General features: G+C 40.5%; 2 protein-coding genes across 2 annotated transcripts; both read right to left on the bottom strand.

Moving 5' to 3' along the window:
• Positions 1–349: 349 nt before the first annotated feature.
• Positions 350–14,987, bottom strand: si:ch211-204d2.4 (uncharacterized protein LOC100003662 homolog). The gene is given in 15 exon segments (XM_034692642.1): positions 350–1,962; positions 2,055–2,098; positions 2,101–2,131; positions 4,602–4,665; positions 5,677–5,747; positions 5,853–5,921; positions 6,031–6,120; positions 6,300–6,316; positions 6,319–6,430; positions 8,469–8,566; positions 8,703–8,751; positions 9,139–9,155; positions 9,158–9,194; positions 9,320–9,480; positions 14,733–14,987. Coding segments are annotated over 14 exon segments (1,281 nt in total). The 5' UTR covers positions 9,461–9,480; positions 14,733–14,987; the 3' UTR covers positions 350–1,521.
• Positions 14,988–17,793: 2,806 nt separating this feature from the next.
• si:ch211-113d22.2 (CD59 glycoprotein) lies at positions 17,794–21,384 on the bottom strand. Its single transcript, XM_034692690.1, has 2 exons — positions 21,129–21,384; positions 17,794–18,744 (listed from the first exon to the last, which is right to left on the bottom strand). The coding sequence occupies exons 1-2, from the start codon at positions 21,277–21,279 to the stop codon at positions 18,521–18,523; spliced, it is 375 nt and encodes a 124-aa protein (XP_034548581.1). The 5' UTR covers positions 21,280–21,384; the 3' UTR covers positions 17,794–18,520.
• Between the last annotated feature and the right edge of the window lie 844 nt (positions 21,385–22,228).

Genomic DNA, 22,228 nt, shown 5'->3' with positions numbered 1-22,228 from the left:
GTGTGAAACACTTCACTTTACACAACCTCTGGGCACAAGATTGGCATGTGCATGTGTGCATGTGTGTGTTTGTGTCTACATGGCGTGCACACTTTTGAGGCGACAGTGTTTAAGGTCAAACATGTTAGCCTTGACCCTTTAAAGGCCTTTCAGCTGGACATTTTGCACTTGAGGAAAATATATGTTAAAATAAAACTTTGAAAATGTTGATTTCACATCTTCTAATGGCTATTTGGAAAACTATTTTGTTGTTAGTTGGCCCAACTTCAGTGAGACACAACAGGTCTTAAGATGTCAAACTGAAACAAAATATTAACCTCAAACCAAAAAAAATCACAAACAAGACAAATAAAAAGCAGCATTTAATTTACAAGAGAGACATTTTACATTGTTTGCAGACAGAAGAGTGCACACAGCTTCAGCAAACAGAAACAGAGATAAACATGGTACTACATCAATGGAGCCTTGAGGTGAACCTGAGAGGAGACTAATGGTGTAAAGACAAAGTATCCGAGGTGTCAACTCAGAAGCTGTTTTGCAAAAAAAAACAAAAAAAAAAAACGTTGTAAAAAGGAGAAAAGCAAAATGTTGAATTACATTTAAATTACCATAAGTAGTGGCACATTTTCCCCACGTAATGCTGCAAAAGGAAAATCACATTAACAAAGCTGTCAACCAGCTGATCAGCTGTACTTTACTGTATGCAGTACATTCTAATAAAAAGTACCCATTAGAAACACTGCTGTATTGTTATGGTACCTTGTTAAAAAGATAAGAGGAGTCACAGTTTACTGACAATTGATCTTCAGGCAAATGTTAAAAGCTCAAACATAAGACCTGCTGCTGACTCTACATTCTCTGTCTGCAACAACAGACAGCATGTACCTATTTCATGAGACCAACAGGATCCTTTACCCCACACACCTGATTGCATGCTACTAATAAAAGGCTTGTTAATTATAAATGAAGGTATAGCTGATGTGAGGCTTTTCAAATAATGTATGTTCAGAAAAGAGAGGATAAAACTGCTGGGCTTAAGAGAAACTAATAGACCCAAGTGAACATAAGCTTAAATATAAAAATAATGGATACTGATTTGTTTAAAATGCCTTAAAACACTTGTTTCAATGTCAGAAGTAAGTACATGTTTTTGATGACAGAGTAACATCTCTGATTGGAGCCAAGTGCAAAAGATTAAAAGCATGTGCCATAATTTGTATGCAGGGACAATTAACGACAAGATTATTCAAGTTTTCAGAGGAAGTTGCACTTAAAAACACTCCATCATACTTCTCACAGTCCTGTGAACAACAAACTAACACTGTGCCCCTTCTTGGTCCCCTTCCAGCTGGGTGCATCCTTCGACTGCACTACAGCTACATGACCAGCAGAGGGCCCCAGTCTCACGTCTGGGCCTCGTCGCAGGTGGTCACAGTGTGACTTCATTTTCAGGGAATACTATCACAACCAGTCACATTCATTTCAAAGCAGGTGCGTACCAACACTTAAGACTTCATCCAATTAGACGTCAGTGGTGCGGATGCCGTCATCATCCAGGCTGAAAGGGAAGCTGCTGTGAGGCTGAGGCTGTGAGCGATGCCTCCGGCGCCCGCAGGCCGCATCCCCTGATGCTGTGAGGATCCCCAGTCCGCTGGAAGAAGCAGCAGGAGGCACATAGGGGCAAGGAGCTGGGTTGGAGAGGGAGTTAGATGAGGAGGAGGTGGAGGAAGAGGTGGAAGAGGAGGAAAGAGAAGGCAAGGTGGGCACAGAGCTGAACTGGCTGTCTTCATCGTCTACATCCAGGATGGAGGGCTCGCAAGGTGGGACGGGCATCCAAGGCTGCCAGCCCGGGTTCACAGAGCAGGACTTTACCAGAGGAGGTCTGTGATCGTTGCCATGATGACCTCGAGATGAGGAGTTGTGACTTCGATAGAGAGAGGACGCTCGTTTGAATGAAAAAACCTGAAATGAGACAAAGCCACCAACATAGTTTTTGAAGAAAAATTATTGCAAATCTCTTGTTATTTTTGTGCTAGGTGACAGAACAGACTTACTTTATGGGGACCTCTGAAGTCCTGGATCTTCATTTCAACATCCTGATCCAGCCATGCATCTCCTCTGGAGAATCCGTCTATGGAGAATTTTGACCAAAGATAAAAGCCTGTTGAAGCTGTAATATTTTCTTTCCATCAAGGCATCAAGGAAAAACAAAAACATCACCTTTCTATCAAGTATAATCTGTGTAGCCAAAGCCATGCAGCTTATTGCTCCAATGGAAAGCCAAAGAAACACAATATTGTCAAGAATGACCAAAAATAAAATGTACCAGCTTCAGTCTTTGTTTAAATTGTAATAATCTATACAAAGAATCTCCACATTTAACACTTTTTAGTCTTTGAAGATACCATACTTCACAAATTTTCCCTTGCCTGTGTGTATATTCACTTTAGTCGTCCTCCAGCCTAGCAACCCTGAGAACGTGGAAGCAAAAACTCTGCATTGTTTTGCAGCCCACTTACCTGGAAAACTAAGCTTCTATGAGGCAATTTGAATTTGCTCCCGTGATGATGCTATGACAGGAGTAATTTGCATAGACATGCATGCAAAACAGCTCTAGCGGTTCTGCTGCCTCTTACGCTATTGGGGTTTGCTTTGGCGTTGCAGAGTCAAGATGTCTAAAGCCTTTAAGGCTGATTTATACTTCTGCGTCGAATCAACGGCGTAGCCTACGCTGGGGGTCCACATAGCTTCCATACCTAAGCAGAGGCCTACACATGTAGCTGACGTGCACCTCCTCCAAAATGTATCTATGCGTAGAATTGACGCGGACCGCAAGCCCTGTGATTGGTCAACTCAGCTGCATTGTGTTCCCCGCATTTACAGCACTTCCGAGATCCCGGACATCAGCCACACATCGGCCGTGTATTTCATCTCCTCCTCTCTATTCTTCATGTAATCATGTCTGTATGACAAACAGCAACATGTATCAGCTGTAGATTAACATAACACACTCTGAATCACTGTGGAAAAGTAAACAGGAATATAGCTGGACCGGAAGCAGGTGACCGGCTATCAGAGAGAACACACTGCCCTTAAGTGTCTAGGCGGAGAATTACTGCGCGACACAGACACATCGACACACAAGTACGTGGTGCTCATATCCACGTTAACACCTACTGCATAGGGGCGACGCAGAAGTATAAATCAGCCTTAAGGTTAGAGTCAGACACACTCTGCTGCTCTGCTGTTGGTTGCAAAAGCAAACACAAATGTCTTTATTCTGTCCAAGCACCTGGGGATGCTTTTGATTTTTCTTTAACAGTAAGGTGCCAGCTACAGTTCCTGTCAACTTGTTTGCTTGTGCTAACCACTTCACCTCAGACTGCTTTACAGAGGGCCGACCATAAAGTTACACGCGAAAAGCAAGACATTTTAATGTTTCACTCAGAGACATGCTGTTGTAACCAAGGCTGCAACACTTCAACAGTTTCCTCCTCCTGTTCGGGGTCAAGATTCTGGATCATACGTGTATCATACTTGCCCGTAGTGTACTTTAAATGCTCGCCATGTTTGTTTAGGTGTTACTCTGTCTCTGCATACTTCTGCATCCCCACAGACAACTTCAGGCAGCCAATCAGCACAAAGCATCATCACTGCCGAAGCATCCGCGCCCACTCAGATCACCACAGGATAATGTGGTTAGAAACAGAGAGGCAGCAGATCCTCCACAGAGGCTGAATGTTCAATGTAATTTAATTGAAAACCTTACTCAAGCGACAACTAGGGCAGGGTGCCAGTTTGATATTGTGGTTAAGTCGTGTGAATAGAGGCTATAGTCCTCAGGTAGGTGGCCTGGGTTTGAATCCAACCTGCAGCCCCTTTCCCGCTTACCGCTCCCTTCTCTCTGTCCCAGTTTCCTTCTCTATCCACTATCTTATCCTCTAAAAACAAGGGCATAAAAGCCCAAAATGCGTCTTAAAAAGACAATTAAGATAAGTTGTAAACAGTTAAAAATATTACAGGCTCTGTAATATAAAATAGCTCTAAACTCATTTATAAATGTCATTTCAGATTACCATTACTTTGATTTAAGCTGTTATAACAGACTCAGTTTTGTTGTGTTTGTTCACATGTTTTTGTTTCAGTTTCCTTAATGTTTGCCAGGCTTCCTTCTCTTGCACAAACAAAATCAAAGGTCTCAAGCTGGAAGTCTCTCCCTCTCTCTCTCTCTCTCTCTTTCCCTCTCTCTTTCTCTCACTCTCTCTCACTCATTATTTTTCACCTAATCCAACCTTTGCTGCCTCAGTCAGCTGTTCTCCCAGGTGACTGGTGGGCAGGATGTTGTTGTCGTTGTTATGGTAACAGATGGCTGCTCACGTTTCAAAAAAACAAACTTTTCATGTTTGTGCCACATCATCAGCAGAGCATTTAGAGAAAAACATCAGTGCAAACACAGCTGGGAACATAAACCCTCTCTGCTCTGACTAACAAAAAAAATGTTATTCATATCCTCAGCCTGATACAATCACTTTCATAAAATAACTGTAAAAAACAAAACACGGATTCTGATAGGTTGGCTTAACCAGAAGACGGCATTGTACCTGAATGTAGAAGGTTCTGGAGCTGGTAATGATCTCAAACAGGTTGTCTCTCAGTAGAAGTTCCCTGATGGACACACAGAGAAGTAAATTATTATGCTGGATTATATAGTGGCTACAGGAAGGGGCAACCTCCGGTCTAAAAATATGAGTCCAATGCGGAAGTGCTAAAAACTGCAGTTCATCGAGGATCCGCTTGAGGCTGGCTCCGGAAGTTCCGCCAAACACATACACACCAATTCCAAAAAAGCGATCTTTACAGCAGAAATAAACAAGTTTACAGCCTGGTACAATAGAAGAGTCTATTCTGGATAGCTCATTTCTCGTTCAGCACACCCTTTAGGGGAGGTGATTTTTTTTCTGACCCGGTAATTTCGAAGATATTGAGATTATGAGTCTTCCAATGAGAGGCACAGCTGACTTGATTGACAGGCAGGAATACTTTAGCTGTTGGCTAGGAGGCTCAAAGCCCGCCTCTTTACGTCACAATTGCTCGACAGCAGCAATATGGCTGCCGTCAACGATTGGCCTCAAAACAGCGCTTCAGAAACAGATGGGTGAAACGTCACGGCTACTACGTCCATATCTTATACAGTCTATGGACCATCCTCATCAGAACCCATATCAAAGTGCACCACTCTACAGCAGAATTCAAATGTATTTTCTAACTTTGCTATTCATGAGTAAATCACTGTGAGGTGCTAAAATGTTATGCTAGGTAACTCACTCCATTTTATTTCAATGAAGGCCTAAAGTTAGGGGGTGTGGTTGCTTTGAGAGGCAGATTGGTGCCATTAGCTGTCTGCTAGGTGTCACCTAAGCTAATTCAGTCACTGAACTTTACCTCACGGTTTTTCCTCACTTTTCAGGTTTTGTCTACTGCCAAGTCATGATGTATTATGATATTAATAAATATAGGTGTTTTGATCACGAGGCGAAAACAACACAAAAAACTCATGAAAAGGTACTGAGGTTGAACCTCCTCATAATCTGAACATAAAATACTGATACCCCCATACTGGCTTCTTGTTTGTTTGTGTTTGGAAGAATCAGACTCAGTGCTGCACATTAGACTTACCCTGACTTGACGAGGCATTCATGAACCCTCTGAATGTCTCTCAGTTGAATAGCCCGGAGAGGCTCCTTATCCTGGGACAAACATTAGCACAATTCAGACTTGGACAAACAAAGACCACAGTCACACTAAAAAGATCAAACTATAAGAGGAAAAACATTAATAGTTTGGCTCCCCACTGTCTCAGACTTGTAGTAACTGACTGCATTGTCATCCAGAGTGAAAAACCTCCTCTTCCAGCTCTTTCTCTGAAACACACACGCACACACAAACCACTTTACAGTTTCCAGTTTCCACATGATGACTTTTTTCTATTTCTACACAGAGTTAATCAGTAATACTCAGCTGGGTACTCACCACATTTCCCTGTTTGACACAGTAACCACACCTCAGCACGCCTGGCCTGATGCCCTTCCTCTCTCTCCCCTCTGTGTCTTCACTCTCATTCTGAAACATTTAAACACAACCTTCATCACAGTTATGAAACCACCATCCTCAAAAAACAACAGATCACAAACAGCGGTTTTAGAGGGTGAGGACAAGCTTGAATCTTTTTTTTCCAAATGTAATATATACACAGTGCTTCTGAATGCATCCCAGTGAGGTTTTATCTTCCTCTTTGTTACCTGGATAGGCGTGTGAAAACCACTCCACCGATGATCTCCGCCTTATAGGCCTGCTGTCTCCTCCCTCCCTGAGGGTCGCTGATTACTGCTGTCACATCAGACCTTGGAGGGGCAGGGCCAGACTTGGGAACCTGTCACAATAGCAACAGGAAGGAAAGCATCAACTGGAGTGTCATTAATAAGTGGATACAGTTGGCTCAGGGATTAGTGGTTTAAATCCTGGTTGTCATGCTGCAACAGCTCAGTTGTTATATGTTCTGTAATAAAATCTTTAAAACTTTATGCAAGGTTGTTTATTGGCTATTTAGTGACTTTTATTTTATAACCCCAAACAAGCCAGAGCACATATTTAATGGCTAACGGTTGGCAAACTGCCGTGAAAGGATCTATTCACTTCTCCTGAAAGAACAACATTTCAATTTGAGATGACATTGCACTACAAAACTATCACTGAATCCTTGTATGGCATGTTTTTAGTTATGTTATTTTAAAGGTTACAATAGCTTCTTTATAATTGTTTAAATCAATGCATGTAGATGCATAGTTAAAAAACATTGGTTGATATGTGCTTTCTAACATGGATTAAAGACAGGGTAATGACGGTGATGCTGAAGACTTATAAAAGCGTGTTATGTATTGGTCAGGTATCAGCAGTCAAAAGCTGACTCATGAGTTTACATAAGACATAACATTATTTGGATGAGAACCCGGCGGTTGTGTATTCATGAGTACTATTTCCCTTTTACACTTTCTCCATAGTTTGCATCAGTAAGAATGCCAGTGCCAAAAATCTAAATAACAAATAGTTAAAAGTCAGAGATAAAAATATAAACTCTTGGTCTGACATTCTGTATAAGGAAGATATAAAGTAGAGTGCCTTGTGTAATTGGTCATTCCCCTTGGGTTTTTCCATATTTTACAACCTGGAATTTATGTAAACTTTTTTGGGCTTTAACGCTCTGATAAAAACAAACAAGGGAAGACGTCTGTTGGATGCACAATTTACTCTGATGGCAATGGTTGCATCTGCTCTTTGCTAGAGGTTTCAAAAAAGCACCTAGAGCTATTCATATCTTATGTAAAGGAGTATGATTGTGAAGGGGTGGTAATGTAAATTAGAATGGTTATAAGCAGGACCCATAGGTGAAGCGTAGGGGTCTTGCTTTAGTACGACTTGTGTGATCAGGCTGTCCCAAGGGTTTATTTTGTTGTATTAGATGAATAAACTTCAGTCCTCAACAAACTTTATACTATGGATTATGGGATTTGACCTATCAGAACCAATATTTAACAACTGAGTTGTAATTGTAAGTAATTGTGCTACCATGTACTATCACCAACTTGAACTTCCAATTCTGGACTACATTGTCAGTCCATTGCAGAAAATACTGATAAAATCCATTTAAATCTGGACTTGTTGCATGACAGTGACTGGAACAGTTTAAGGGGAAGAAAAATTCACTTCAAAGTGTAACAAGCTTCTAAAGAACACTTAATTCACTGTGAAATTCATCAGTCAGTGTTTTCACGCTGCGTTAGAAGTAATTTTTCACACAAGTATTCAAAGAGGCTCAGACAGGGTGGTAGAGCAGCCCTCCAATCAAAGAGGAAGTGAAATAGAGTGAACAGTGCTGCTTCCTGTGTCGGTGTGCAGGTAAGAGAAAAAGAGTAATACTCTTCTCTGCCATTCACTGTCGTTAAACATCCTAATGTTTCCAGTTAACATGGGCCCAGTCATCTCGCTGAACAGACAAACAGTATGTAAATGTGCAAACTAAGTATCCATGGCATGTTCACTCACAAACACACAATGGGGGTTTTGACACTTCTGCCACAGTGACGTATGTGTATTACTCACATTGATGCAAGATTTCTCATTCACAGAGTGTGTGAGGGTTTCTGTGCTGGCATCTATGCTCTTGAGAGACGGTTTCAGTCGCAACACCACAAACTGCAGCTTTCTGCACTCAGGTGGAAACAAATCCCTCATCAATAACTGCCACTTCAGCAAGAGAAACCCTTTTATCACTGTGTGGTGTGTGTGTGTGTGTGTGTGTGTGTGTGTGTGTGTGTATGTGTGTTGTGTGTGGTGTGTGTGTGTGTGTGTGTGTGTGTGTGTGTGTGTGTGTGTGTGTGTGTGTGTGTGTGTGCGTGCGTGCGTGTACTCACAGTGATCTAGCTGGCCTTATTGAGAGCACCCACCCATTCTTTCATGTCAGTCACATCATTAGCCTGGAGGAAGTAGCGGCGGGAAACTGCATTGATGACTGCAAAACATTTACACTGATTCTATGAATACCCCATTAAATGCATTACATAATATAACCACATACTAATCAAAGTTAAAGTCATTGTCTGCTCCTGCACAAGCATGACTAAGTGCTTTTATGAATATAATCTCACCAAAGCAGAACTCGGTCTTGGGCTTTTGCTTTGCTGTAGCCTCATTCACCTAAGAAGAAGAGAGGAGGGGAGGAGAGGAGATAAGGCAAGAGGAAAGGAAGGAGAGGAGACATGAGGAGGGGATAGAATAAACATTTCATATCTTTGACGTCTCTTTGAGTCAGAGTATCCAGGGAGGAGCTGTCAGCGCTGAAGCCAGATGTCATTATCTCTGGTTAGCTTAGTGAGCGCGCTGACATCTGGAAAACTTCACGAAGTCTGCCTCTGCATGTGACCCTTAACTACAACTACAGATATGTGTGCATCCTGTTTTTGTGTGAATTCCTGAGTCCACACTGCTCAAACATGTATGTATGTATGCGTTTAGTTCTGGGAAGGTTATGTAACCACAATCCACAGCCAGGAGAAGCTGCAGGCGATCAGGAGCTCTGTTTACCTTAGAGATGTAGGTAGTTTCAGGCTGCCAACAAAGCTGGCTCCACTGGGCAGGTTCTGCATGCAAACACAAACACACAGATCCATCATTGGCTCACAGTCCAAGGTTACACACATCCGATAGGTCGATTCTACTTCCTCTTGCTGTTTGTGCAAAGCGTGTGTCATGCATGTTTGAGTACCTGAGGGTTGTCCATGTACCACAGCAATGCATTTCCCTGCGTGTCCAGGATAAAGTATCGCCTCTGGAAGCGGCAGCTGTTCTCCTTCTCCTCGATGTCCAGGAAGCCGCACACACGGTTGAGCCGGTCCACGTATGGCATGCTGCTTATATCACATATCACTGAGACACACAGATACACGGGCAGACGGAAAGACGGATACTACAGTCAGGCAGACAATAAGGCAAAATGTAAAGACAGTAACAGAAGGAGACAGAGAGGCAGAAACAGGCAGATGTGGAGGATAAACTATCTTTCATTTACTGTTCAAATACACATGCACGCACACTCACTTACTCACGTGCACACACACACACAAGCGCACGCACACACACACACACACACCACACACACACACACACCACACACACACACACACACACCACACACACACAACACACACACAACACCACACACACACACACACACACACACAGGAAGACAGAGACCCGCTCGCACTCAGCAGTTTTTCATGTGACGTGATTGAGGCTGAGCAGAAAACCCTGATGCCTGAGGCTGAGCTGAGGCCCTTCACCACAGCCAAAAATTACAGACTGCACTCAAGATCTGCACACACGCACATTTCCACTGGCCGGAGAAGAGAGACGAAGACGAGAGGAGAGGGAGGAAGAGGAGGAGGGAGAGAGGAATGGGGTAAAAGATGTATTCATTAAGATGATGCCAGGCATGTGAATCACTGAGCTGCTGACTGACTGACTGATTCCTCAACAGAAATCAAGACTCTTTAAGCTCAGAAACTGAAGGTTTGCTGATGTTTTCATCAGTGTTTATTTTGAAGAGTGTATCCATGCTGGACATCTGTGCATGACATCAAAGATTTTTTACGCTTTTGGGGCGGGGGAGTCTTCTGGCACTTTGAGAGCACTATTTTATAATTCAGTCCTTCTTTGAGAACCATCAGTCTCTCCACTGTTGTTTCTGCAGAGTTTACCTCAGGTCAAATCTCCCTTTAAACATGTCCTCACATGTTGCTGTGCTTTAACTTATTGAAACAACAAGCAGCCACAAAGGTAATCATGTGAGCCAACTAGGCCACATCTGTGACTGATTTTATTTCATTAGATCACAAGTCATAATGTAAGCGACAGTCATGTAAAATATACGACCAGGGCTGAATGGATGAACAGTCTGCCATTACTTTTAAAAAGACTGTCATGGCTTAAAAGAGATAGAACTTGTAAAAATGTCCATTGAACACTAATGCACACAACCCAACAAAGATAAACACACAGTGTGAAATGCCAAGCTGCGTATTCACTGTGCTGGTGAAACTCAAGTAATACCGTTCAAACTTCATCTTGAAAGTGTTTTGAAAAATCCGTGGGCTGTTTTTGCTTCTGATACGTCAGTCAAGCATCTTTTATTTGATGTACCATGTAAAACAGGTCAAAGATGCATAGTTCAGAGGTTTTTTTGCAGAAGCTTTGGGTGTAATGGAAAAGTGAAATAATGCCACAGAGGTCAGACAGATACCAACGCTGCAACAACACAACCCCCTCCACACACACACACACACACACACACCACACACACACACACACACACACACACACACACACAACACACACACAACACACACACACACACACACACACACACACACACACACACACACAATTTAGAGGTCTGAACACCGTGCTCAGATCACAGCGATGATATTATTGTGTTTTACCACATCTAGGCCTGTGAAATGAAACCCACCCACACTCTGTCTGCACAGCTGCTGTACTAGATGACATTTAGTTTCTTCTTTTGATTAACCAAATCAGTTTGATGCCAGCTTTAGTGTATGCCCTCTGAAAAAGTTTGAACATAATGAAACAAATCTGAGCAGTTAGAAATCCAAGCTGAACAGGTTTCTCGACTTTGAGTAAACTTCCCTAAGAGCGCAATCTTATACATTGTGGGACCATCTCATGCCTCCTGTTCTAACACAGAATCTTTGCTAACAAGTTCAAGCCCTGAAATGTGGTTTTAAAAGGTAAATGTGCAAAATTAATATCAAAGTTGAGAGTCTTTAAAAGTATTCACAACATTTTGAGTGAAGATAAATGTTGATAAATGGTTAACAACAGCTGATTTTGAAGTTTAGACAGTTAAGATAGCTTGTGTAGGCATGACCAATCAAGCTTTGTGTGACATCTGTCCGGATTTGCACAACACTGGCTCATGTGACAACCATGACGGAATTGTGTGTAGTCTGAACTTGAAATATGGTCTCATTGATCTTTATTCTCATCAACTTTCATTTATGGCATTGAAATTATGATTATATTTTCATTTCCTGTGTTTATACAATTATCAAAACTATAACAACCAGAGCCTGAGGTTAAAGGAAAAGTTCCCCCAAATGAAAAAAGTTTAATAAAAATAACGTTTACCAAAACTTAAGTAGCATTATTCAGAATTTGGTTTGAAATCTAATCCTATCCTTTTCATGCCAACTATGATGCACATAAGACTTAAAATGACAGGGTCGGAGGCTGTAATGGATTCGGGTTTCTGGTGGCTTTAAGACTCAAACCGAGGGTTGACATGTGGTTGACGTTCCCAGATTTAAGTTCTTGCAAAAATGTTTCATGGGCCGCAGAGTGCTCACTTCGACAATATCAATTATTAGGAATGAATCAGGATTTTTTTTTTTAAATGGAATAGTTCATGCAACTATTATCTTATCTAAAACATATTTTCCATTATCTAACCTGGCTGGGGCCTGACTGTAATGCTGTACAGCAGCTTTAGCATATTTAAAAGCTGCTAACTGCCAGTTAATAACAAAAGAATAAAAGAGCATTATTGCTTGGTGTTGTGATCTGAGAGTTGTGATAAAACTGCAGAGCTTTGAATATTCGATTAATCGCCAGACAGCTTCCAGTGACTCTTGAATAGTATTTTTGCTTGAAATGCAACGTGGTGACGTTTGAGAACTCAAAATATAGAACAGAGTTATTGATGTATAAAGATGTAAACATTACCTCCATGGAGGGCTGGGCGATAAATCTATTTTTAAGATATATTGATGAATTTTTCAACAAGACATAGGATAAGACATTATCATTTATATCAGTATAGTTATGTTGCATTTTAATAACATTATGAAGTTTTTTCTGCCTGTGTGATAATTTCTTTTGTCACTGTCGGTTCCTCTTCACCCTGCCCTGCCTCTTTCTCTGAGAAAAAACAAAGTTGAAACAACGCCTCTCCCCCTGCTCATTCACAACAAGTCAACACAGAGTCAGTTAAGTATGGGAACAGCAGTACCTAAGAAGAGCTGTTCAGTAAAATGAAAATGCTGGCTGTATTATGAGACATGATTCAGGTTTCAATTTTCAGATGAGTGGCAGAGTATGTATTCTGTAGAGAATGCAAAAAAAGGGTGTAGCAAAAGGTTCAAGAATGACAAATCTCTTCTATTATTTACAACAATGCCACAAAATGCAGTAGTGTTTAGAACTACATGCCGCAATCCAGCTCGTGAAGCCATCACATTCTTCAGCACTGCAACAATCCACGTTGCAAGCTTAATTTATTTGTGCTGTGCCTTATGAAAAGAAAGTAAAAAGTGGGGACTTGTTACCAAAGCAGTGGCCTATTGCCAAAGACATGTTACCTGTTGCAACTGTTGAACAAGACAGCTTTATACAGCTTTTATCAACCACTGACCCAAGGAACCAGTGTGTGGGTGGATGTGTACTGCATGGTTGTCAGGTAGGGTGGATGATAGATGTTTATGTTTTCTATGTGTATGCTTGTAAAGACTGACAAAAAGTTTCCTTGTTAGGGACAATAAATCTATCTATCTATCTATCTATCTATCTATCTATCTATCTATCTCTATCTATCTATCGGTAAGCTCAGCCCAACCGACAACCGAGTTATCAGAGAGGTAACAACCTACAACAGTAATGTTGTCAGAGTAGTGCCACTCGTCACGTGGCAGAGGTTGAAACGTTCAATAAACTGAAATGATTATCTCTTTGAAAGATTGAGGCTAAATAGAGATTTTTTTTAAAGAAAAAATATTGAGAGCTATTTTTGTCACCATTCAACTAAAAAATATTGAGATATGATTTTTGGTCTATATCCTCCAGCCCTGCCTCCATGCAATACGTTGTTTTTTAAAGTTTGTGTACCTATACATTTACTGCCTTTACATTTTACCAAACTAAAAATCTATATGTTAGGGGAAGGGTGAGGTCTCTGTTTCTTTCCTTCATCATTCATTGTCAAGTTTCTTTTCACACTGATAGTTGCTTCATGTTTGAAACTTGTGTTGGATGCACAATTGTAAGTTTAATTATTAGACATGATTAGATGACCTGTATCCTTTCAAAACTCATAATTTTTCATATTCGGGGGAGGTGTCATATATATTACCAGGGTCTTTGACCCCTTCTACAAGTGAAACGCATGGGTCAGTTTTCCTCCTCACACCAATATTTTTTCATAAAGTTAACATATTTTCATTAAAAAGCTTGAGGTTTTTTTTTATTTATAATTATTATATTATTATTATTATATTATTATTATTATTATTATCATCATCATTATTATTATGCAATGATTGTACTTGCTCTATTTACCTGTTTATGTTTTTTGGGAGGTTTCTGTTGATGGTTTAGTGGTGTTTTGGGAAGTTCCACTAGCACCCTTGATGTTCCTTTCTAGGCTGATTTTCACTGTGCTATGGATATTTGTGTCTATACTACCATTGTGTCCCTGATTATATGAAGTATATCCATGAAAAATCAATAAAAATGTATTCAAGAAATAAATACATCTGGAGTTAAAAAATAATAAAGCAGCTTTAGCTGTAAAAAAAAAAAATCAGTGAGACTGAAATGACAACAATTACCTCTGCAATTCGGTTAAATAACACTGTTAAGTAGCACACAATGGAATCATTCAAATGTATTTCCTTTAAAATCAACCAACATAAATCTGAATATTGGAGGTCGGGCAGTTTGTTGGGCAAAACAAACGTAACATTTTGTGAGACATATTAATCGACCATTAATAAAACCGCGTGGCACTGACAGCTGGATATCCACACAGGACCAGTGTGGACATCACGAACGTGTACGTATAACGTGATCATGAGCGTGCAAAGAAAAGTTGAAGTGCGATCTGGAACAATTACTCAGCTACACCTGACAGACATTTGTTCAGCTCAGATGACCTGCACTGACTCAACGTCCTGCCACACCTACTGTACTGTACTGCACACACTTACAGACACACAGACACACACACACACTTACAGACAGACAGACACACACACACACACACACACACACACACACCACACACACAACACACACAAAGTGCCACTGTGCACTCACTTCTTACTTACCCGCTGTGCAGAGTCAGTGTGCGCCACAGCCAGCGCCCCGTGCGGCTACGAAGCAGAGAGTAGAGAGCCGGAGAGTTTGTTAAGTACCGAGCATGTCAGATCAGGTTGAAACAACTTCAACAAACTGCCTCCGTTAACGAGGCCCGCGTGCAGCACACGCTTACCCTCCTGTCTGATTGTTTGTATGCTCGAATTACTGAAGACTTTTTTTTCCGGGTTGGACGTTTCGTTATTAGAATAAACCAGCCCCGGATGTGATCTATGCGCCCTCTGTCAGCTCCGGCCGGGCCCTCCTCCTCCTCCCTCCTCCTCCTCCTCCTCCCTCCTCCTGCTGCTCCCCCTGCTGCTGCTGTTGCATTCACAAAAGAGGAACTAAATACAACTTATTTTAACAGCTTCAGTCTAAAGATATAAATTCATGCTCCTTCCCCGAGTCTTTTCAAAATAATACTTAACGAAATAAAACGTGCATAGTATCTTTCCTTTTTAGTTATCTCATCTTTTCTCTGGGGGCAGCTCGAAAACTGGGTCAAACGCACAGACACACGGTCAGCTGAATCACTTGGTTTACATGTATAGCCACAAAGGAATTGTAAACCTTGATAAGCAGGACCAAGCTAGGTATGGCGTCATTCACCTGTCATGAGGTGTGGATGTGAGACAGGTGCAACAGTGTGCCAAAAGCAAAGCAGAAAATAACACTTACTGTTTTGAAGAACAATAATTTTATGTGAATCTTCATGTCATTCGTCCTAATTTCCCCCTTTGCACCTAGGGCGGATTGAGAGGGGGGGACTGAGGTTGGCCACCCCAAGTCCTCCAACCACGAAATCCACAACTATATCAGTGGTGGACAGTAACAAAGTAAATTTATTTGAGTATTGTACTTAAGTACATTTTTTGAGTATCACTTTACTTGAGTATTATCTTTGGGGGGAACTTATTACTTTTACTCCACTACATTCAGAAGACAATTATTGTACTTTTTAATCTCCTACATTTCTATCAATGCTCTAGTTACTCACTACTTTTGCTTTGAAGTCAGCTCATGAATTTCCTTCTCTTATCTGAAATCTGATCCCTCGGTTGAACGTGGAGCAAACATAGAGCAAGGCAGTTTATTAAGAGGTGGTAATGATGGCTATAATTCTCCACCTGAGCACCCATGTCTATATCTTCAGCCTGTGTTAGAGGTTTTTGAAATGAGGAATGATATGCATCGTTTGAAATGTTCACCCTGTTTCCCACTCTGCCCAAACATACAAAAATTCACGGTCCAATTCCAGATGAACATTTCCGACTAAGGTGTCTGTGCTTGGAGTAACTTAGTTTCTGTTTTTATTCCATGGTATAGTTTTTAGAGATTTCAAGTTATGTTTTCTAGATAAACATAATGTAACAGAATGTACTCCTATGTATTCTTTACTGCACTCATGCTTCGTGAAAATACAACATTTGACATTTTTTAAGAAGTACTTTGAATACTTAAGTATTTCTAAAAGCAAGTACTTCAGTACTTTAACTCAAGTAATAATTTGACAGAGAAACTTTCACTTATACTGGAGTAATATTTTATGTGGAGCTATACTTTGACTTACGTAATGAAGCTGTGTACTTTGTCCACCACTGACTTTAATACAGACATATACCATACCAGAGGCAGGTTTTTATCGGCTACCTGAGCTATGTGGCAACCAGATAAGTTTATATATACACATACATACATGTACGTCACTAAAACAGCTGTTTCTACCAGGCTGTAACATGTGTCATTCAGTTGTAAAAATGAGCTTTTTAAGGTTTGTTTAAAATGAGGAATCCTTAGATTTTGGACCAAGCTTCAGGTAGACACTCCAGGTATTGCACTTTTAGCACTTGCACATTTTCTTAATTTTTCATGAAGGTGGCTTCATATATTGTACCACTAAACATAAATTCCCCGAATTACAGCTATAAGTACTAAGTGAAAAATAGACAGATTTAATACAGTAGTTAAGAGAAGAAACACCTCCCGTTACATGCATTTAAGTCATCACTGTTTTAAGTGCACATGATTTATGTTTCTAGTTCCAACACTTGACATTTCAACAACAATGAGCTGGGATTGTTGTGTTGAGTTATAACAGGCAGAACTAACGACTTGTCAGTGTCAACCATGGTAAATAATGCAGTGCAACAAATCTGAGCAAAGCCAACCTCTGTCCTTCTATCATATGTCAGTTTTAATTTAGCATCAGAAAAAACTAAAAAAAGAGATACATAAATATGCAGATGCTATAACCCGAGAAACCACAGGCCTCTGTATGCCTGTAAGTGTGAATGTTTGTATGTGTGACACTCAGACATTTCATCTGACACTGAATGTTCCTTTATAGAGAGTTTCAATCCTGTTAGACTTGTGAGTGTTTAAACTTTCACGTTAACTGATGACACCAGAGTTTAAACTTCAACCACACATCTTACTTTCTGATTTTATTTTGATCTTTTATACACAATTCTAACCTGCACGGCAGCAATGTCAGCACCAGACAGAGGTTGTTTTGTTGAAATTAGAATACTTCCATGTAAACTATTTAACCTTATAATGCACAACAGTCTGTATATCTTGCTTTACAGTGCTTCGGTTTTGACTTATCTTCACACAAAAGTGATCACAGTTTGAGTCCTCTGATGAAACTCCTGAGACAGAAACACAGCATTGAGGATGAACTGATCCCTACTGCTTACAACTACCTGTGCCTACTTATTAAGATTTAATACATTTTACACACAATCTTATTTGGTGCTGGGATTCTCGAATCTGTAAGTGCTGAAATGTGAATTTGCTTTAAAAGTAGCAATTCTGCTTTTTTTGTAAAATGTGTGGTCTCCTGTTAAGAGGAAGTGGTTGCATATCATATGACCTGACTGAGGAGGGAAACATACTCAGTTTTTAATGTCATGCAGCAAACGCACAAGGTTTGATGTATACAGTTTGTAATAGGAAGCCCTGAAGTTATGCTAAAAATCATAGACGTTTCAGTCTTCCTCCGCTGTCTCATAAATGTCTTTTTAATGTCTTTTAAGGTCATGTGTAGGGTGTTAAATGTCAAAACAAGGTGATGTCACCCACACACTGCAGTCACATAAAATAAGGGTGTGATTATATCTTTATTTAGACAAGCTTAAACACACAAAAACTAGCCATTCATGAACTAAACAAGCTCTTATCAGTGAGGTTTTTATAACTTCTCTTCAGATTGAGTTAATGATTAACTCAATGATCAACTCAATGATTAACCTAAATTAAATTATTCTATTTCAGCACAGGCTGTGCTTCTATGGCATCAAGCAAACTGTGCACTAACAACCCACTGAGACATCTTTACCCTTCCCCTAACCACATGAGTCCCACCAGCTACAAAAGAAAAACAATGAGTAGGTGTTATTCATTAAGTATGTGTCTGTTCACTACGCAAACTGTCTGGTTCAAGTTGTTGTACAGCTTAATATCCCCCTGATCAAGGATGTAACACTCTCTATTATGAGGTTATCATTCCATTTCATGAAAATGAAAAAACAAAACAATCTAAAGACTGAAAAAAAGTTTTGATCTTTTAGACACGTCTACAGCACCACAAGTTACAGAGACATGGTTTTAAAGCTCAGATATTCTGTGGGACTAATAATCTCTGGACCAAAAATAAAGGTGAGGGTGTATGGATTGATCTCTTCTCCTTTTAAATTATTAAAAGAAGAGGATGACATGATAGATCTATGAAGGAGACACAAAAGCGGAGTTTTTTTTTTTACAGATGACTGAGGGCCACACGCAGCAGCAGGGCCGTGATCAGCAGGATGGTGCTTGAGGACAGGGCTCCCGAACTGTTGCGGTAGTGAGCCCAGGGGTTGTTGTTGTTCCTGGAGGGTCCATTACAGCCGTCACTGAAACAACACTGCAGTTTGGCTCCGGGACTTTCACCCTGAGCCTTGTCGCAGAAAGACTTGTAGGTACATGACTTCATCACAGTGTCTGAAACAAAGACAGAGAGGGAGAGGTAGTGTGACGCTGTGAACCCTGTCAACTTCATCATAAACTCACACACAGACAGGCACACACACAGACAGACACAGACACACACTCTCACACACACACACACACACACACACACACACACACACACACACACACACACACACAATAACACACACGTGTTACGTGGTGGCGTGGACTGTCTGCTGTTGTGAACCTGCCTGACCTCAATGCAATGATTATTCTTATCTTTCATACTCATCATTTTAAAATTGTTACATAGCTAATATTAATAATTTTATGTCACTATTGTAAGAATACATTTTAAAACATTGTCAATAGTTTTTTTTTGTCTCTCTCCCTCTATCCTACTTTCTCATCCAGTCATCTCAGATGGATGTTCACCAATGAGTCTGGTTCTGCTTGAGTTTTCTGCCTGTTTGAGGAAGTTTCTCTTTGCCACTGCTGCTAAGTACTCACTCATTAATCGATTATTGTTGGGCCTCTTAAATAAAATATCGAAGAGTATGGTCTGGACCTGCTCTTTGTGTATAGTGAGACATATGCTATATGCCATATCAATAAAAATGTAATTATTGAACTGATATAAACTAATATTGAGAACACACACACACATAAACATCCTTTTACATTAACAATTACATTACAACCCAAAAAAGTTGGGACACTGTAACATGTTAATAAAAATTGAATTTGATGGTTTGCAAATCATTTAAACCCTATATTAAATGGAAAATTGTGCAAAGACAACGTATGAAATGTTGAATCTGAAAATGTTTATTGTTTTAATATATGTACTTTTTAAAGTCCAGCGCCAGCAGGTTTGAAAAAGTCAGGACAGGGGTGTGGATTTAGCCTATGTTTAGTTGTGTGCCCATATTGCGGAAGGGATTGGGTTCGTTTCCAGCCAGCGGCCCCTTTCCTGCATGTCATTATCCCCCACTCTCTCCCAGTTTCTTACCCTATGCACTGCCCTCTCCTCTAGAAATAAAGGTGTAAAAAGATGTTCGGACAGGGACATGTTTCCATAGTGTTGCATCACCTCTTCTTTTAACAACGCTCAAATGAACATTTGGAAACTGTGGGGACCAGTTTCTGGAGTTTTAAAAGTGACATGTTGTCCTACTCTTGCCTGGTAATGGATTTCTTCTGCTCAACAGTTCAGGGTCTCTTTTGTCATGTTTTTTCCGTTAAATGTTGTGCCAAATGTTTTATTGGGTGACAACTCAGGACTGCAGACAGGCCAGTTCAGCACCCAGACTCTACTACTACTTAGCTATGCTGTTGTACTACTTACAGAATGTGGTTTGACATTGGTTTGAAATATGCAAGGTAGTCCCTGAAAAAAGCCATTGTCTGGATGACGGCATATGTTGCTCCACAACCTGTATATATTGTTCAGGATTAATGGTGCCTTCTCAGATGTGTAAGCTCCCAACGCCATGGGCATTTATGCATCCCCATATCATCAGGGATGCTGGCTTTTGAACTGTGAGCAGATAATAAGCAGGGTGGTCCCTCCCCCCTTTACAGCATAGGGCGTAGTGTCCATGATTTCCAAAATATATTTCACAATTTGATTTGTCAGACATTTTACACTGAGGGATATTGCTGAACTATTTGCTCATGCAGTCCTCTCACAAAGTAGTATACCTCCTCCCATTTTTACTTTTGAGAGACCTCTGCCTCTCTGGAATGCTTTTTTTTAACATTACACACATCTTCAGTGTTTCCCTGATTCAACTTTCCCTGTCTCAACCTTTTAAACCAACTTTTTCCTGCTGCAAATTTGAAATGAGCGTAGCATATTATTCATTAAAATGTTCAGTTTTAACAATGTGGTCTTTGCACTATTTAAAAAAAATGTCCCAACCATCACAATTTGTTTTCAATCAACATTTTCATTATCGTCCACAACTTTTTTGGACTCATGGTAGTAATTCCTACATTATTGTTTACAAATTCAAATTAAAAGCTCTTCTTCTGTTGATATGACAGTAGCAGTTCTTCAACTACAATTGCAAGCAAACACTTGTTCATAGGTACAATGCTGCCCTCTGGTGAAGCTTTTACAATATTAACTAGCTCATACATGTATTGCATGTTTCCCTGTGTGTGTTATTGTTTGTGTGTTATTGTGTGTGTGTGTGGTGTGTGTGTGGTGTGTGTGTGTGTGTGTGTGTGTGTGTGTGTGTTGTGTGTGTGCGTGTGTGTGTGTTGTGTGTGTGTGTGTGTTGTGTGTGCGTGTCTGGTGTGTGTGTGTGTGTGTGTGTGTGTGTGTTATTGTGAGTGTGTGTTATTGTGTGTGTGTGTGTTATTGTGATTGTGTGTTATTGTGTGTGTGTTATTGGGTGTGTACTCACTGGCTCCTGTGATGGTGGAGCAGGCGTCAGCATGGTGTGGGCAGGTGGCTGAGCCTTGTCGGTTGCAGTCTTCCTCGTTCATCCCCACACAGGAGTAACATTTGAGGGAGTGGCCTTCACAGGTAGAACAGGATAGAACACCTATAAGCATGTGTATCCACAGGGGGGGTGTCGGCAGACAGACACACAAGCTTAACCTTAACCTAATTTAGTAAGGAGTAATAATGGCTGTCTGTCCCCTTGACACATTTATGAATGAGCCTGACACATTTGTACACTACCAAACTTGTTTGAATAAGACTTTTCACTGATGTGATTGTTTTCCAACAAGGTTAATGATTACATCATTCAAAAAAGAGCAGCTAAAAAAAAATCTACTTATCAGTCAAATTAAAGTTTAGTCCAAACAAGACAGAAAATAGAATCTAGCCAAATAATGTAACAATCTCTGAATTATTTAGCCGATTTTTGAAAGAATGTCAAACATTAGCTGGTTCTAGCTTCTTCGATGTAAGAATTTGGTATTTTTGGTCATTTTAAAGCTTTAGGTTTTGAACAGTTTGTTTGGCCAACAAAGCAATTTGATGAACCGTTTACTTCATCTTTACAACAAGACTTTACAACAGAAAACATCGCTGATTGCTTTGTCTCACAGAGCGTACGTAAACTCTCGGCAATAAATCTGCCAGTTGCTAAACAAATTAATCCCCTCAACCCAAAACTAATAAGAACCCTGAAACCCAGGTTTGGTATGAACTTACTGTGACATGCCAGTGAGATGACCAGCAGTAGGGCGAGGGCAGTCTTCATGGCTTTAGGTTCACCGTGTTTTTAACAGTCCAGAGAAAGAGTGGAGATTGAAAGGTGATCTGATGGAGGGGACACAGGGGCGGAGGTAGAGGTGGAGGGTTTTCTGCATGGCAAGGTGTGTGGGGGTATTAAAGTCTTATGTCTATAATCTCCATCTATGGTGCACAGCCAGCAACCTGTGGTAATGGACTTAAAAAGTGACCTTAGATAGGGGGACTGTAAAAATTCAGCGTTCTAAAGCTATTGATCCTGTTGTAAACAGAAATATCACTTTGAAGTCTCTGCAACAC

The sequence above is a fragment of the Notolabrus celidotus genome, chromosome 9, assembly GCF_009762535.1.
Source record: "Notolabrus celidotus isolate fNotCel1 chromosome 9, fNotCel1.pri, whole genome shotgun sequence".
Taxonomy (NCBI): Eukaryota; Metazoa; Chordata; class Actinopteri; order Labriformes; family Labridae; genus Notolabrus; species Notolabrus celidotus.
The sequence above is the reverse complement of the archived record's forward strand: the minus strand, read 5'-3'. Positions and strand labels throughout refer to the sequence as shown.